The sequence below is a fragment of the Meles meles genome, chromosome 16 (genome assembly GCF_922984935.1).
Source record: "Meles meles chromosome 16, mMelMel3.1 paternal haplotype, whole genome shotgun sequence".
Taxonomy (NCBI): Eukaryota; Metazoa; Chordata; class Mammalia; order Carnivora; family Mustelidae; genus Meles; species Meles meles.
In genome coordinates, this window is record NC_060081.1 from 56,570,699 (window position 1) to 56,588,050 (window position 17,352).

Consider the following 17,352-nt stretch of genomic DNA (forward strand, 5'->3'; position numbering starts at 1 on the left):
GCAGAGGGACACAGCATACACATGCAAAGGGTTTGAATTTTATCATTTTATTTTATTTTTTCATCATGATAAGTATACTGTTTAACCCCCATCCCCTATTTCTCCCATCCCCCCACCCCCCTCACTTCCTGTCCAGTTAACCATCAGCATGTTCTCTATAGTGAAGAGTCTATTTCTTGGTTTCTCTCTGTCTCTCTTTTTTTCCTTTGCTCATTTGATTTTTAAATTATGCGTATGAATGAAATGATATGGTATTTATCTTTCTCTGACCGACTTATTTTGTTTAGCACTCTACTCTCTGGTTCCATCCGTATTGTTGTAAATGGCAAGATTTCATTCTTTTTGTAATGGCTGAATAATATGCCATTGGTATTGGGGCGTGTGCACACACACACACACACCACATCTTTCTTAGCCATTTATCTAGCAGTGAATATTTGGGCTGCTTCCATCGTTTGGCTGTTGTAAATAATGCTGCAGTTTTTATTTTTATTTTTTTATTTTTTTTAAGATTTTATTTATTTATTTGTCAGAGAGAGAGAGAGCGAGCACAGGCAGATAGAGTAGCAGGCAGAGGCAGAGAGGGAAGCAGGCTCCCTGCTGAGTAAGGAGCATGATGTGGGACTCGATCCCAGGACCCTGGGATTGTGGCCTGAGCCGAAGGCAGCCACTAAACCAACTGAGCCACCCAGCCGTCCCTATTTTTATTTTTTAAAAAATTGATCTGGTCATAAGACTTCATTCAAAAAAGCCCAAGAGATACCACTTTGTAGTTAGGGTTAATTGGCAGATTTGTGATAGAGTATGAATTCTATGAGAATCAGAAAGTGCTTATGGAACAACTTTCTAAAATGTGTTAGTCCTGAATGATATGCACAGTATGGTACATGTAACTCAGCCTGCAAGGATTTAAAATGTTGGCAGTGTTTTAGAATCATAACGGGAAAAATCTTTAGAGTAGTTGAATGTATGAGAATTATGGAATATAGAAAATTCATCGCTTCCCTTAATCTGCTCTCAAAGAGGTATGAGAGTTAACCCAGATTTTATTTTCTATGCTTAACTTAATTATACGTATTTTAAAAACAAAAAATTAATATTCTCTATTTTAGCAACTTCTTCTCCCTTCAATATTATGAACACTGTAGTATGTCAGTAATAAAGATTTATTTAATTGCTCTTTATAGCTGTATAATATTATTTTGTATGGATGCACCACAATTTTATTTATTTATTTTTTTCTTTTCTTTTCTTTTCTTTTCTTTTCTTCTTTTTTCGCACCACAATTTTAAAAAGGAGTTAACCGATACTTTTTGATAAACAATTGAGCTATTTGTAATTTTTTATTCTTTCAAAAAGTATATTGAAATAATGCCTAAAAATAAAAACTAAACTAGAGATCCAATACTAGAGGTGGAATATTGGGTGAAAGAGTATGACCATTTAGAAATTTAATAGGTAGGGGCACCTGGGTGGCTCGTCATTGAGCATCTGCCTTTGGCACAGCAGGGAGCCTGCTTCTCCCTCTCCCACTCCCCCTGCATGTATTCTCTCTCTTGCTGTCTCTCTCTCTCTGTCAAATAAGTAAAATCTTAAAAAAAATTGAATAGGTAATTCCCTAAAGGTGTACCAGTTTATGACATATACTCTTACTCAACTGTATGTGAGTGCTGACTTCTCTTTCATATATGGCAACACTGGTATTAATCAGTCCCTCAAATATTACTCAGTCTTATAGGTGAAGAATAACCTGATTTAATTTATATTTTTAAAAATTATTGAGATCAAGTCTATTGTGTATCTTTGTGAACTGTTTGTTTTTGTTGTTTGTTTGGCAGAAGAAAATTTAGCTCTTGCCCAGTACTTTTTCCCATTTGCCTTTTGAGGGTGATATATATATATATATATATATATTTTTTTTTTTTTAAATTTTATTTATTCATTTGACAGAGAGAGAGATCACAAGTAGGCAGAGAGGCAGGCAGAGAGAGAGGAGGAAGCAGGCTCCCTGCTGAGCAGAGAGCCCGATGCGGGACTCGATCCCAGGACCCTGAGATCTTGACCCGAGCTGAAGGCAGCGGCTTAATCCACTGAGCCACCCCGGTGCCCCAGGGTGATATAGTTTTTTAAAGATTTTATTTTATTTTATTTTTTAAAAGATTTTATTTATTTATTTGACAGAGAGAGCGAGGATGAGAGAGGAGAGGTCAGAGGGAGGAGCAGGGAGCCCGATGTGGGACTTGATCCTGGGAATCCAGGATTATGACCTGAGCCAAAGGCAGTCACTTAACTCACCGAACCACCCAGACACCCCTAAGATTTTATTTTTAAGTAATCTCTACACCCAACATGGGGCTCAGATTGGAAATTAGGAGTCACATGTTCCACCGACTGAGCCAGCCAGGCACCCTGAGGGTGATGTTTTTAACATAAGTTCTCATTGTAGAGTTGTATGAGGAATAGGTTTAAGAAAATGGGCAGTATCTACTCTGATCCTAAATGCATTTGGAAGTCTTTTTTGATTTTTTGTTTTTGAGGGATTAGAGTATAGAAAGGGAGAGAAACAATAAAATATCAGCATTAATTTGTTTTCTGAGTGTTTTTCATAAGCACCAAGAAGATTGACAAATCCTATTTTTACTGAATATAGATCTCCAACCATGCCCTTGTTATTTGCTCTCTTCTGTATGGTAGTCCACCGTTAGAATGCTACTGTGTTTCGGTATGGGGTAAATAGCAATATACTAAAGTACTAGACTTTTTTTGGTTCCTGGTATATGAACTCCCCTTTAATAGAGGGATTTGATCTTTTTTTTTTTTTTTAAGATTTTTATTTATTTATTTGACAGAGAGAGCACAAGCAGGGGGAGTGTCAGGCAGAGGGAGAGGGAGAAGAAGACGCCCCACTGAGCAGAGAGCCCAATGTGGGACTCGATCCCAGGACCCTGGGATCATGCCCTCAGCCAAAGGCCGATGCTTAACCAACTGAGCCACCCAGGGTCCCCGAGAGGGATTTGATCTTATCACACAGCGTAGTAGAGATTGTCTTGGGATGTCTAATTGAATTGCTTACTCCTTGTAGGGTGTTCCTGAAAAGAAAGTACTTCCAATCACTGTCCCCAAGTCACCAGCCTTTGCACTGAAGAACAGAATCCGAATGCCCACCAAAGAAGATGAGGTGATTCCCTGGGATAGAGGGAGTTTTGTTCCTTCTACTTTATCAATTTAAGCTTTCCTCTTTCTTAAGCTTAATGGAATTCAAAGGCAGTCACTCTTATCTGGAGCTGTCTTTAACAGTGGGTATATGAACATTAGATTATCTTTTTTGCTCCCCCAAGAGCCAAGTAGTTGGTAAGGGCATGAATCTTCTGGCCTTCAGTAGTGACTGGTTATACAACTTATTGGATGCTTATCCATTTCAGTAGCATTGAAAATCAACCTGTCATACTTGGATCAAAAGTTGATAAGCCCTATATTTTATTTTGCCTAAGCTATTGTCACCATTCAGTGAGGGACTTTTAAAATTCACACTGAGCAGTTATATCCGCCCTGTCTGATCTCCACTAACCCGAGGGTTGCTAAAGTTACTGTGTGGTGATAGTCCATGAAATTGGAATACATAAACTGTCATTGATCAGGCTAGTTTCTTGTTACATCTCCCATTTTATCTATAAATATCCAGAGTTAGGGTAATTTTATAGCAGATCTCAAGCATAAACCTTTTTATAGGTTCATTTGAAACTAAAATACACTGTAATCTTATGTTACCAGCTTGAACCCAAACAACTTACTTGGTCCTATTCTGGGTTTGGCAACCATTAACTTCTAGTCACATGTTTTAGTGGAGTCTGGAGGCTGGGTCAAAGAAGAGGCCAAGGTATATGCTTAGGTAGTACCTCTCCTCTGTTCTTTATTTTGTTCACACTGTTTGATCTCATTTCGGTTTTACAACCTCCCTTTAGATCCTTCAAGAGTAATTGTGTTAGTCCTTTATCAAATGCTTTCACACTGGTCTCATCCCTATGAAGTGGTAGATGACTTAGGTATTATCCCTCTTTGGTAGAAAAGGAAGTAAAGACACCTAGGAGGTTGAGTGACTTGCCTTAATTAATGATTTCTCTCAAGTACTGTCTTCGGACACCCACATTCTGAGGAGGTGAGAGAGAGCTTGTGTCTAAACTACGGTTTTTCCCTTAGGAAGAGGAGGAGCCGGTAGTGATAAGAGCGCAACCTGTGCCACATTACGGGGTGCCTTTTAAGCCCCAAATCCCAGAGGCAAGAACTGTGGAAATATGCCCTTTCTCTTTTGATTCTCGAGACAAAGAACGTCAGTTACAGAAGGAGAAGAAAATAAAAGAACTGCAGAAAGGGGAGGTAGGTGTTTCCATTTCTACAAGTAGCATAATACTATTCTTTGATCTGTCACAGATAATCTTTTATGTTACACTTTTAGCTATAAAATCACTGACTTCCTTTGATCCCTCTAAGAACCTTATGAAGTATAAATAGGGCGAGTTTTTAATAACTTCTGGCACAAGGAGATTAAGTGACTTGCCTGTGATCATGTTGCTAGCTATTGGCAATATTGGGAGGATAACCTAGATTTCCTTTTGAACCCCTTACTCCTTCTGCTACACATACCATGCTGCTTTAAAAACTGGCCTTTCCTATATTTCAGATTCATCCACATATTCTGGAGTAACTCTTGCTTTCTGGCTAGAGAGCCCTTAGGATCTTAAATCTTGTTTTCTTTTCTGTTAGGTGCCCAAGTTTAAGGCACTTCCTTTGCCTCATTTTGACACCGTTAACCTGCCAGAGAAGAAGGTGAAGACCACAACTCAGGTTGAGCCTTTCTGCCTGGAGACTGACAGAAGAGGTGCTCTGAAGGCACAGACTTGGAAGCACCAGGTGGGGGATGGGGAGAGCAGCTAAAATGTTCATTGCATCATTGTTGGTTTGTTAGAATAGGTAGACCCACTACACTGAAATTTATCTGAAACTAACACACTGGGTTATTTCAGGGACTCTCACTCTAAATCAGGGATCAGCAGACTTTCTATGAAAGACCAGATAGTGGGGCGCCTTGTGTGGCTCAGTCAGTTAAGTGTCCAACTCTTGATTTCAGCTCAGGTCATGATCTCATGGTCCTGGAATCAAGCCCCACATCAGGCTCCTTGCTTAGCGGGGAGTCTGCTTGTTTCCCTCTCCCATTGCCCCTCCCCCTGCTCATGTTCTGTCTCTCTCTCTCTCTCCTTCTCATAAATAAATATTTAATAAAAATAATAAAAAATGAAAGACCAGGTAGTAAATATTTTAAATTTTGTAGGTTACAAATGGTCTCTGTCACATACTCTATGTGTGTGTGTGTGTGTGTTTCAACCCTTTGAAATTGTGAAAACCAGGGGTGCCTGGGTGGCTCGGTGGGTTAAAGCCTCTGCCTTCGGGGAGAAAAGGGATTGAGCCCCGCATCGGACTCTCTGCTCAGCAGGGAGCCTGCTTCCTCCTCTCTCTGTGCCTGTTTCTCTGCCTACTTGTGATCTCTGTCAAATAAATAAATAAAATCTTAAAAAAAAAAAAAAAGAAATTGTGAAACCAGACTTAGCTCAAAGTCTGTACAAAAAGGGATTGCAAGCTGAATTTGGCCCACAGACTGAAGTTTGCTGACCTCTGCTCCAAGTGATCCATCTGGGGAATGTGAGAACTAAAAGGCTCTTTTTTTTTAAAGATTTTATTTATTTGGGGCGCCTGGGTGGCTCAGTGGGTTAAGCCGCTGCCTTCAGCTCAGGTCATGATCTCAGGGTCCTGGGATCGAGTCCCGCATATAGCTCTTTGCTCAGCGGAGAGTCTGCTTCCCTTCCTCTCTCTCTGCCTGCCTCTCTTGTGATTTCTCTCTGTCAAATAAATAAATAAAATCTTTAAAAAAAAAAAGATTTTATTTATTTATTCGACAGACAGATATCACAAGTAGGCAGAGAGGCAGGCAGAGAGAGAGGAGGAAGCAGGCTCCCCATGGAGCAGAGAGCCCGATGCAGGGCTCGATCCCAGGACCCTGAGATCATGACCTGAGCCAAAGGCAGAGGCTTTAACCCACTGAGCCACCCAGGCGCCCTAAAAGGCTCTTTTTGCATCAGGACTCTTAAGATCTCATCTGTTCCATCTATTAGATTTCTTCATTACATGTTCACTCCTTTCTGTTAGTACTTTGTTAAGAAACAGTATGGTGAGAATAGATCCTCAGTATGGAGTGCTGTTTTCTCAACATAGTATGCTCCTTTGCTCTTTGTAGATGACAGGTGATTAAAAACAATTGGTTGTTGGTTGGTATAATTGGGATCTAATTCTGCCCTATCTGGAAAAAAATTCCCTTGAATCCCTAAGTTTGTAAGTGGTTTTATATCATCACTTACCCTGGACTCTGAGCTGATCTTTCTAGGAAGTCAAAAGGTATGATTGCTTACATGACTGCATATAAGTCCTTCGGTGGTGGTGTTCCCTAGGAAAATTTAGGACTGTTGTTTTGGAAGTGGTAATGAATCTGTCTTTCCAGGACCATGACACAAATTGTCTGTGTGGGATATTTCCTATAATAAGAAAAAAATTTTTAAGTTTTTCAAACATACACAAGAGGACAGTATAATGGTAGAGAGGTAGAGAGGATAGTATGATCTTCTTCCATGAACCTGTCACTTGGTTCTATAGTGATCAAAACATGGAAAATCTTATTTTATCTGCATTTCTACCTGCTTAACCTCTACACTGGATATTTCTACCAACAAAACATAACTTCGAAGCAAATTCTAAGTATCACCTCATATCATCATTTCAATAGCAAGTAAAGATATGTATCTTTATATCTTCAGTATGTATCTTTAAAGATTTAAGTATGAAAACCTCCATAATACTATCACACATAAAAAGATTAATAGTAATCTCTTAATAGTGACAAATAGTGTTCTTACATCTCCAAATCTCTCATTGAATTGTTCAAGTGAGGATCCAAATAAGGCCCACATATTGCACTTGCTTGATAAATCTCTAAGTCCCTTTTTCTCTGTAGGCTCCTCTACTTACATATTACTTGTGGAATAAACTGGCTTGTTTGTCCTATAAATTTTCCACAATCCCAGTTTTGGTCATTGTATTCCCATGGTGTTATTTAATATATTCCTGTTCCTTCTGTATTTCCTGTAAATGAGTGGTTAAATCTAAAGGCTTGATTAAATTCTGATTAGATTTGGGGCACCTGAGTGGGCTCCGTTGGTTAAGCATTTGCCTTTGGCTCAGGTCATGGTCTCAGGGTCCTGGGATTGAGCCCCGTGTTGGGCTCCCTGCTTATCAGGAAGTCTGCCTCTCCTTCTCCCTCTGCCTCCCCCCACCCTCCCCTCCACACCCTGCTCATGCTTTCCCACTCTCTCAAATAAATAAACATAATCTTTAGAGAATATTCTGGTTAGATTCTTTTGGGGGTTGGGAGGGAGAATACTTGATAGATGATCCCATCCAAAGGTATATAATGTCCACACATTTATGTTTATGTTCAGATAGGCATTAAAAGTACCTAAAGATATTTTCTAGTTCTCAGTGGATTCCGAGGTCATCAGTCTGATCTACTTAGTGTAAAGGGGGTTTTAATTGGGGTTTAGATGAAGTCATCTCCAGCCTTTATTGATGACGCCATTTAGAAACGTTAGTTCTTAAGCCACTGAGGCAGCAGTTCTGGAAAGCTGTGCAGTTGCTTATCTAACACATTCTTTCTAATAGCTGGAGGAAGAACTGAAACAGCAGAGAGAAGCAGCTTGCTTCAAGGCTCGTCCAAACACCGTCATCTCCCAGGAGCCCTTTGTTCCCAAGAAAGAGAAGAAATCCATTGCTGGTAGTATTATATGTATTCTTGGGGGATCAGAGCAGAATTGTCAGACTTCCCAGGGAGGATGCTGGGACACTGGTATTGATCAGCTGTGTCAACCAGAAGCATTTACCTTTAGAGGATCTAGTTGTTCTCTTCTTAGACGAGGTTTTTTGTCTTTGTTGAACCATGCACCTGTGCTGAGTTTGCAGCCTGTGTTGGGGCCAGATTCAGAGAACAAGAGCCTGGGCAAAGGCAGCTGGCATTTCAACAGCAGTTATGGGCTTTACTCACCCAAGGAGTAGTAAGTGAGGGAGGAAGAGCCAGGTCTTCTTTCTGCGGTCTTCTTTTCCATGAAGTAAGCCTTAGGTATAAGATGCTTGATTCCTTAAAGCACTGGGTAAGGTGTCAGAAAATGGATTCTTCTCCTACATCTGTCTCAGAATCACCGTATAGTTTTGAGCAAGATATTTCATCTGTGTGGGTCTTGCTTTTCTCTGAATTAAATGGTTTCCAGGAGCCCTTCCAACTGTTAAATTTCTAGGACTTTTTCTACGTGGTGTGCTCCACCTTTCTGCTAACAGGGCTTCCCTAGAACTTAGCCTTTGTGTTGCCGGGTGTGTCCGTGCCACTTGCTGCATCAGGGGGCTGGGTTTATGCAGGTCGTGCTTGTGCACCAATACTGTCTCTGTTTCTGTACTCAGAGGGCCTTTCTGGTTCTCTAGTTCAGGAACCTTTCCAGCTGGCCACTGAGAAGAGAGCCAAGGAGCGGCAGGAGCTGGAAAAGAGAATGGCAGAGGTAGAAGCTCAGAAAATCCAGCAGCTGGAGGAGGCCCGGCACCAGGAGGAAGAGCAGCAGAGGGAGGAGCTGGCCAGGCTACGGAAAGAACTGGTAACTGGGCAGCATGAACACTGACTAACCCAGAGCTGTCTCTGTTTTATCTGTACCTTGCCTTGTCCCAGAAAGGATCTAAGGTGGTCTACCAGGACATATCAAAGATGAGTGAAAGTGGAAAATCACACAAACCAAGAATGGTGACAAAGTTGTGATGTGAACAGTGTTAAAGATGTGCACATTGCTATCCGTGTGCCTGCTACATTTGAACCATAATTTTGGCTCTTTTTAGGAACCAACCTGTTGGTTACAAAACTCACAGTGTTCATGAGATACAAACAAGCTAATAGTTTAAAAAAAAAAAGCAAAAACATTTAGTCTTGATACTGAATTCAGACAATTTCTTCTGCGGGTCTTCATAAGGAAGATATCATGTGGTATAACATGCACAGTGATGCATTCCTAGGATTTATTTATTTATCTTACTGATTTTTGTCATTTCCTTTAGACTTGAGAAAACCAATGTGGTTTTGCAATTAGACAAGAATATGTAGGTAGGGAAGGACATGGGAATTATGTCGCAACTGCATTTTCATTTTTCTCTTCATAATTTACTGAAATTTCTTGGGGTTATAGCACATATTGGTCCATGTGACCTTCAATGCTAACACTAGAAAAGTGATTTAGATATTAAGTTATCCAGAAAGAAAGCTTAATTTGCAGTAAGGACTTTTTCACTCAGAGGGCTGCAAGGTGCATTCACTGCATTAATGAGCAAAGAGACAGTTTCAGATGGAATTTCATGAGACTGATAAAAGGATGATTACATAAATACATAAGTTGTTGCAATTTGTCTCAGAAGGCTAGGCCAGCTGCTGTTTGAGCTGTTGGCAGAGATGACTATGGCCTCAGGAAGGCTCTAGGGACAAATTTAAAGGGACTAACTTGTTGGCAAAACCCAAGCTGCCATTTGCTGATTGGATGAAGAAAATGATACAGTTCCCACTCTAGATATGCTCACAGAACCAGCCTTTTTTCCAGCCTGAAGTTCTTTGATTTTTCTTCAACACTTGATAGTGCCTCTTGTGTTTGTCCCCATCGTCGAGGTGTTACTTACAACAGTTCTTGGTGTAGGCTGGTACTGGTGTCAGCGTCCTAAAGCACAGTTCAGTCGATGCTAGTTAGCTGTCACTAATCTGACTTAATTCGGGACTGTTTTCGACTGCCCAGAAGGAAGCCTGGCTTTCCCGCAGCAGCCCTTCCTGGTTATGGTTTTTGTTTATTTGTCCATGGTTTGGGTGACTATTAAGACTTGATAAATTTAAGATTGTACTCTAGGAGGTTTTTTTTTGTTTTGTTTGTTTGTTTAAACATATAGTGTATTGTTAGTTTCAGAGGTAGAGTTCAGTGATTCATCAGTCTTATGACACCCAGAGTTCATTACATCACATGCCCTTCTTAATGTCCATCACCAAGTTATCCCAGCCCCTCACTCCCCACGCTGATGGATTCTTAACATGTATCTCTTTTCTGCTGCAGTTTTGTACAGCTCTGTTGGACCTAGTAAAAAAAGAATCAAGCTCAAGCTGGAGTTAGGCTTGATGTTCTTTGGTGCAGACTGAGGGACCCCCAAGACCTGAACAGAAACCTATTTGGGCGCAAAAGCTCACGTTCTTTTCCATTATGCTGTGTTGCATTTTTTTTTTTTACCCCCTCTTGGATAATGATTTGGATCTCTTAAGACTATATAAACATTTTCTCAAGAAGAAAAAATAAAAAATAAAAAGAATTATATGCATAGTTCTCTAACATCCTGATCAGTGGTAATTCTCTGTCCTTACTCTGCAGGTGCACAAGGCAAATCCAATACGCAAGTACCAGGGTGTGGAAGTAAAGTCAAGTGACCAACCTCTGACTGTGCCCGTTTCTCCCAAGTTCTCCACTCGATTCCACTGCTAACCTGAGCTGTGAGCTGCGGGCACCACCTGAGAACAGGAGCTGCTCTTTTCATCAAACCAGGAGCCTTCTTTCCTTGTCACCAGGGCATGGAGAGAACCCATTTCTCAAGACTTTTACCTGCCCATGCCCAACAGAGCGTACCTGACAAGTGTGGACTCCAGTTTTGTTGAGAGTTGTTTTCCTACGTTATTGAGACTAAGAATGAGACTCAACTGATGCATGTCTTGCTCTGACTCCATGTAGTGATTTCCTTTGAACCATCAGTCGACCTTCAATATGAGTCTTAACTCTAAGTTTGAAGTTTCTGTATCAGCACAGTATATACTCTCTGTTGCCTCTTCGCCCCCTCTCCCTTTTTTTCTTTTTAATCAGAAAATAAAGATAGTTAAATACTAAGATAGGATTTAAGTCATGGCTTTCCTGAGGAACAGTCAGTATATCAGATTCTTTCCTCATCTCTTCCCAAAATGAATGTAGAGTCAAGTAGCCTGTCTCTACAAGGGCGGAAGCCTCATTAATTGCACAGCCACGAGGAAGACTGTGGACCGACATGGAACCTCATGGCAGCCATTGGCAAGCTTTGGGGCAGAGCTGCTGTTCAGGCACGTTCTTCCTTGTCAATGCTGATAATAACAGGGAATGCTGTGCAGTACACATTTTAAGTCCTCCGATAAACTGGAGTGGAATAAAGATGTTTGTCTTCCCTTCCCTGATTTTGTTACTTCATGTTTTTAATTCTGTCAAGCCCCCTTGTAGGTCACATCTTATTGGAGAAATGGGTACTTTGAGAGGAGGAGGGTCCAGGAACTTCTTAAAGCACAGGCCCTGTCCTTAGAGGAATATGCTTTGTAGCGCTTTTCTGGCCTTCCATATTTTGTTAACTCCCTTCCAGGAAGTACTCTGAAGGCAGTCCATGTGTGTTATGCCTTCACACAGACCTGTGCCTTCTTTCCTAAATGTGCTTTTTCTCATCTGGTAAACTTCCTTATAAGGCTGAAGTAAAATCTTTTTCATAAATCCTTCCTTGACCCCCGACCCCTGCAGGCAAGAATGATCACTTCCTTCTGTGTGCCTCTCAAATGTTTCCTGTCTATGTCTCTAGTAGAACAGTTACACTGCTGAATTACTTGTTCACAAACTGGTAGAGACCCAGATACCTAAAATTTTCTTAGTCCTCGAAAATAAAAATTATCTTAGTCATTTTTGTATTTTTGTAGCTGGCACAGAATTTGCTAGATCCATGTTAAATAGTGTATTTTTTCTTACACTTGGCATTATTTATGAAATATACTCTTCACTAGTCCTCTACTTCCGTGCTAAAGGATATAAGAGCATCCACATTCAGCCCAGGCTGGTCCTAGGCACCAGAGAAGATTGTAAACCTATTTTACATTCCTTTTGTTTATTCATTCAAGGAGCATTATGAACAGGCTGTTAATAGATTCGGTGACGGATGATAAAGCAAGACATGATTTGCAGATCCCTGAGCCTCCTGAAGACCACTGACTGATGCAAGATATAATTCCCTTATTCATTCCCAAGTGTAGTATACAGGGCCATACTTACTCATGCAATTCATGTAACAACTATTTACTTGGCGCTAAGTGTATGTACCTTGGGACCACTTCGTCTCTGGGAGTAGAGCAATGAACAGAAGAACTTGCCTTCATGGAGCTTACCTTTTAGGAGGGAAGACCATAAGCAAGCAACTGTCCTCTCTCCTGTCATGTAGTAAATGTTTTTCTGAATACTGTGTGGAGAGTAGACTGGAATGGGTTGGGGGCATGCAGGTGAGAGTTAATAGGAGCTTGGGATGGGGGAGCAGCAGTGGAGGTGGTGAGAAATGGTTGGGTTCTGAGTGTATCTTGAAGTTGTAACTGGCAAGACTTGCTGATATTTTGGACGTGGTGTGCGAGAAAGAGGGTAATTGAGGAGGGTACATAGATATCTGTCCTGTGAGAAATCCAGTTCTACCTCAGTCCTATCTCTCGTGGATTCGTGGAGGGTTTTCAGTGTTTCTGGTCACCTCTTGCTTGGGTTTTTCTCCTGTTCACCTCTTGAGCCCCTCTGTGTCTATCTGTCCTCTGTAACTTTCCCCCCTCTCTGGTATCAGCAGTTTTTTGACAGTTCACGGTCATTCATATATTTCCATCTGGTAGCAGATGTTTTATATATTTTGCCCATTTTTTTGGTTTAGTCATTTCAGGTAAGAGAATAAATCCAACCCTCAAAATGAGGGTCCTAGAAAGAGTATTAACTGAGAATTATGGACCTACTGGATCCTTCTGGATTGCCCTCTCCAGACAGGCCCATGTCGGGGTGGTAATGTGTGACAGTCTTGGAGAGGCAACAGAATGGGATTACATTACTTCAGAGCAAAGACCTTAAAACTGAGATGCAGACAGCCATTGCCTCCTGCTCCCCCGAATTCCTCAGTTTCTCAGCAGCAGGCTGTTTCTCCTCAGCTCCGTCTGTCTAGTACCCCATTTTCTTTCAGATCACCTCACATGATCCTCATTTCTAATAGTTCCCATTTCCTCCAAAGCTCAAAATTTCCACTTCTACCTTACAGAGGAAGTCAGGTTCTTTATCCCTTCTGGCCATATTCTAGTGAGAGCTGCACTTTCAACACTCAGAATTTGCTCTGAAATTTTCCTAAGCAAAGAACCTGTCCTCTGATAGGAATTTACTGAATTTTACTGAGAAATCTGGCTGTCACACTGTGCTTGGCAATTTTACAAGGCTTCTAGCTCATGCGCACATGCAGATGGTTAGCATTCCCACAGTTTCTGGGAACGACTTTGTTTTCAGCGGTGTTTTGACTTGGCCATGGTTTCCCATTGCTAATAGTCTTGTGCTCATTAACATACTTGTGAGCTTACTGTTCACTCTTACTGTGGCGGGTCGTTTTGTCCTTGTGTGATTGCTCTGTTGCCATCTTGACTACTGTTTTATGCCTTGCCGGTTCTTTTCCACAGAGCTGTGTCCCTGGAAAGTGGAGCTTGGGCGGTAGGAGCTACCGTGGCAGCCGCTCCAGAGTTTAATGGAGAGGAGACCTGTATATAAGGCATTGTAACAAGATGAGATGTGACTGAGTAATGTGAGACACTAAAAGTATTGAGGGAGTTCAGAGATTGTTTTTGGAGGTGAGGCTGCCGTGCTTAAAGATGTTTCTTTTTTTTTTTTTAAGTAAAAATTGCCAAAGTAGTATAGTATGTCTTTTGGAAACCATTAAAATAATACAGACCGTATAGAATAAACCATGCAAGTCTCCTTATTTCCCTGCTCCCATTTCCCAGGAGAACCCCATTGATAACAGTTGCCTATTCTTCCAGAAGGTTTTTATGTAACACACAGATTTCAAGGGCGTTTTTCTTTTTTTTTTTTTTTTGTAATAATAAGATTGTAGCATTCCGCATTTGTTTTTAATTTGTTCCTTGAAACGTTGTGCATTCACATGGTTCAGAATTCACAAGCTACAAAGGCAAAGTCCTCCACCTTTTCTCCCAACTTTTCAGTTCCCATTGTCAGAGATAGTGCTGTCAGGTGTGCTCCTTTGCAGGGACAGTCACCGTAGATGTAGTTCTATCTCCTCTCTCCTTTAACTTTTATACAAATAGTATCATGCGCTACAGTCTGTACCTTGCTCTTTTCATATGTGTTCTGGATTGAATGATGTTCAGGCACTACCTTGGGCGTGTTCTGGCTTCCCCCGACTGAAGTATGAAGCCTCTTAGGAGACCTAGTGACAAGGAGGCAGACTTGTAGAAGAGTCTAGATCCTCTGCAGATATCCTAGGCTAGTGACCTGATACTCCAAGGAATTGAGGACAGGTCAGCAACACCTGGGCTCTTACCTGCTCCTGGCCTAGCTGAGCCTTGGGGGCTTGTTGGCCTGAGTATCTGGTGAAACCTGTGCATCCCCTTGGATAAATCTCGACATTGCTTCCTTTTCAGTTCCCTTCTGAATCTTATCTGCTGAGAAAGTTCTTCATTGCTGAGAGTAGCAGTTAAAAAAGCTGTTAGCCACGTGGCTGGGCTCCTATTTCTGCAGAGGCAGGCTGAGTTACAGCGTGGTGGTGCGGATCCAGGTAGGAATCAGTCAACATTTTGAGTCCTGAGCTGCCATCTGCCTTGCAGCCTGCTGGGATGCTCAGTTTAGACAACATATAAAGTTTCCTGGATACAGGACAAACCCAGGCCTATGGAAAGAGCAGGAAGGTTAAAGTGTGTGGTACTTTGAGTGGTGACGAAGGCGTAACCAGGGAGCTGACATGTTTGCACCAACGCCAAGAATTCCAGGACAATTTGTTATCCAGCTGAAGCCAGTGTAGTTGCTACAAAAAAAAAAAAAAAAAAGCCTGGGGACAAAACATACTTTTCCCTTGTTTCCTTTATCTTCTTGCATGCCCACTCTATTTTCTAGTGCTGCTGTGAAGGATACTGACATTGAAAACGTCTCATGGTGTTTGCTATTTTCATTCTTGCAATAGAATAACAGACAGAGCTCAGGTCAAAGCAGGGCTCTTAATGTGCTGAGGGTATCAGCTTCCTGAAACGGTTTGGCAGGTGCTGACATTCCACCCAGAGAAACCATGGTTGGAGGGGTAGGAGAAACAGCTTAGAAAACTCTAGGTTTTATCAGAAAATATTTCACCAGACTTAATTAACCTTGACCTTCTGACATCAATTACCCTCTGCCTTGCTCTTAAAATTTTGTTAGCCAGAAAGGAATAAAAACCTGGCCAGTCTGATGTGCTGAGACCCACGTAGTTACGGGACTAGTATCCTAGAACATCCCAGACAAGCATGTGAATGTGTTGAGAATTGCAGCCAAGTGCCGGTTCTCCACTTGTTTGGGCACCAAAGCTATTCCCAGGTTTTCTTTCAGGAGCAAGGGTGGGAGATGTAGTTTTCAGTGGGTCAAGATACAAAATGGAGTCAGTGGTCATAAGCAGTAATCTGAAAAACAGTCTGGGGCAGCATTTTTCAAGCTTGCTTGGTGGTAAGGAGAGTTGAAAATTCTCTAGCCTGACACTGACATGCTCCCACTCAGGAGTCACGCCCTAGAGACATGCTGCTAAGTGACTAGAAAGTGACTGAATTCACTCTATGCAAAAATATTGGGTGGGTTTTACAACATTTTTTTTTTTTCAGTTTTTAAGGTAGGGTTTATTGTTAATTATATGCCATTCAGACAATACCTGGTAATAGGAACAAAGAGAAAAAAATGCATCACTCACCTTGATCATGGTACACTTTGTATGATCTGTTTTTTTCTTGTATGAAGCTTTAGTCTGTTTCTCGACACTGAAGGGTTTTCTCTACACTGAAGAGTTTTTCTTACCACATTCATATACTTGCCTGGGATGCTCTGGTGTCTATATGTATATATACATATATGTATATGTATATACATATATATGTACATATATATGTATATATGTGTGTGTGTATATATATGTATATATATGTGTTTGTGTGTTTCACTTAGCATAGTAGCAACTTAAATATATTTTCATATTATTGCATACTTTGTAAATGCCAATTTTGACAGCAACATACTGTTCCATTGTTTTGAGTTTGCTTCTCACCATTGAAAATGCTTGTTTTGCAAAGAATTTTTCTAGACTCTATTTATAGGACAGATTTGTTCTTGCCTCTTTTGTATCATGTCTGTCTCCAAACGAAATGTTTCAAACCATTTTCAAGCTTTGTAATTAAAATTTTAAAAGAAAATATAAACTCCTCCCAAAATTATAGTTAATGACATGATCCTGGCATACACATTTGCAAAATGGAACGCTCCTTTTGGCTGCCGTGATGTCCGTGTTACCGGCCTCATGCCTAGAGAAAACGTTTACTGGCCTTTGGCAAAGCCTTTCTGGAGACAACTCTCATTGTGTTATTTAAAGTCTTAGAACTCTGCATTTTCAGACAGACTTACATAGTTGATTGTTGTCTCCAAGCCTTCAGATCAGATTTGAAAAGAGAACACCCTTTGTCTTTCTTAGAGTTAAGACAAGACTGTGATGTGTCTTTGGGAAGAGTAGGGGCAGGGAATCCAATCTGACTTCCGTCACTGACACACTGCGTGACTTGTAACAAGTCACTCTCCTTTTCTGGACTTGAGTTTCCACTTCTGTCAAATGAGGAGATTGAATTGGAAAGATCAGTAAGGTTCTTTCAACTTGAGTATTTTCAGAATTTTTAATGGGCCTTTTGTTCTAACCACACCAAGCCTAGTTTCATATTTATACTTTTCTGTAGCCGCCTGCTCCACCACTGCAAGAGGGCACCTCTAGGGAGCTCTCCTGCCCCTGGATTACCGTTTGAACTTCAATGAAGTATGTTGGAGACCAGTGTGCTGTCTTGTTGAGGACTTTCCAAGGGTTGTTCTGGAAGTGGAAATCTAGCCCAGATCACTCCAGGGGACTAATCCCCGAATAATGTCCTCTGACACACACACATATTTTCTGATGTTTCTCTTGACCTTGGAACTGGTTAAAGACTGCACAGAATGTTCAGTGAATTCTTACTACTGCAAGGAAGTCCCTCCCATCCTTGGCTTTTCCAAGATGTGAGAATATCTAGTAGTGGATTTTCTCTTGTTGGAGGCAGTTTAAGGACATCACAGTAAAACGGATACCTTGCCTTGTTGCTCTTCTGTTTCTCTCCACTGCGGTTTTCACAGTGTTCATGGTCAAGGGGAC

At 41.1% G+C, this 17,352-nt stretch overlaps 1 protein-coding gene across 6 annotated transcripts in view; it reads left to right on the top strand.

Annotated features, from left to right (window-relative positions):
* The window catches only part of TPX2 (TPX2 microtubule nucleation factor), a 63,696-nt gene extending 47,678 nt beyond the window's left edge, over window positions 1–16,018 (top strand). For 5 of the 6 annotated variants that reach the window (XM_045981789.1, XM_045981792.1, XM_045981788.1 and 2 more), the window contains 6 exons: window positions 3,083–3,178; window positions 4,198–4,374; window positions 4,762–4,908; window positions 7,762–7,873; window positions 8,551–8,738; window positions 10,530–16,018. In XM_045981789.1, coding sequence (XP_045837745.1) covers window positions 3,083–3,178; window positions 4,198–4,374; window positions 4,762–4,908; window positions 7,762–7,873; window positions 8,551–8,738; window positions 10,530–10,640 — 831 coding nt within the window. In that variant the 3' untranslated portion in view covers window positions 10,641–16,018. The remainder of the gene's footprint in view (window positions 1–3,082; window positions 3,179–4,197; window positions 4,375–4,761; window positions 4,909–7,761; window positions 7,874–8,550; window positions 8,739–10,529) is intronic. The other variant, XM_045981793.1, reaches the window with a different exon arrangement.
* The last annotated feature ends 1,334 nt before the right edge of the window (window positions 16,019–17,352 follow it).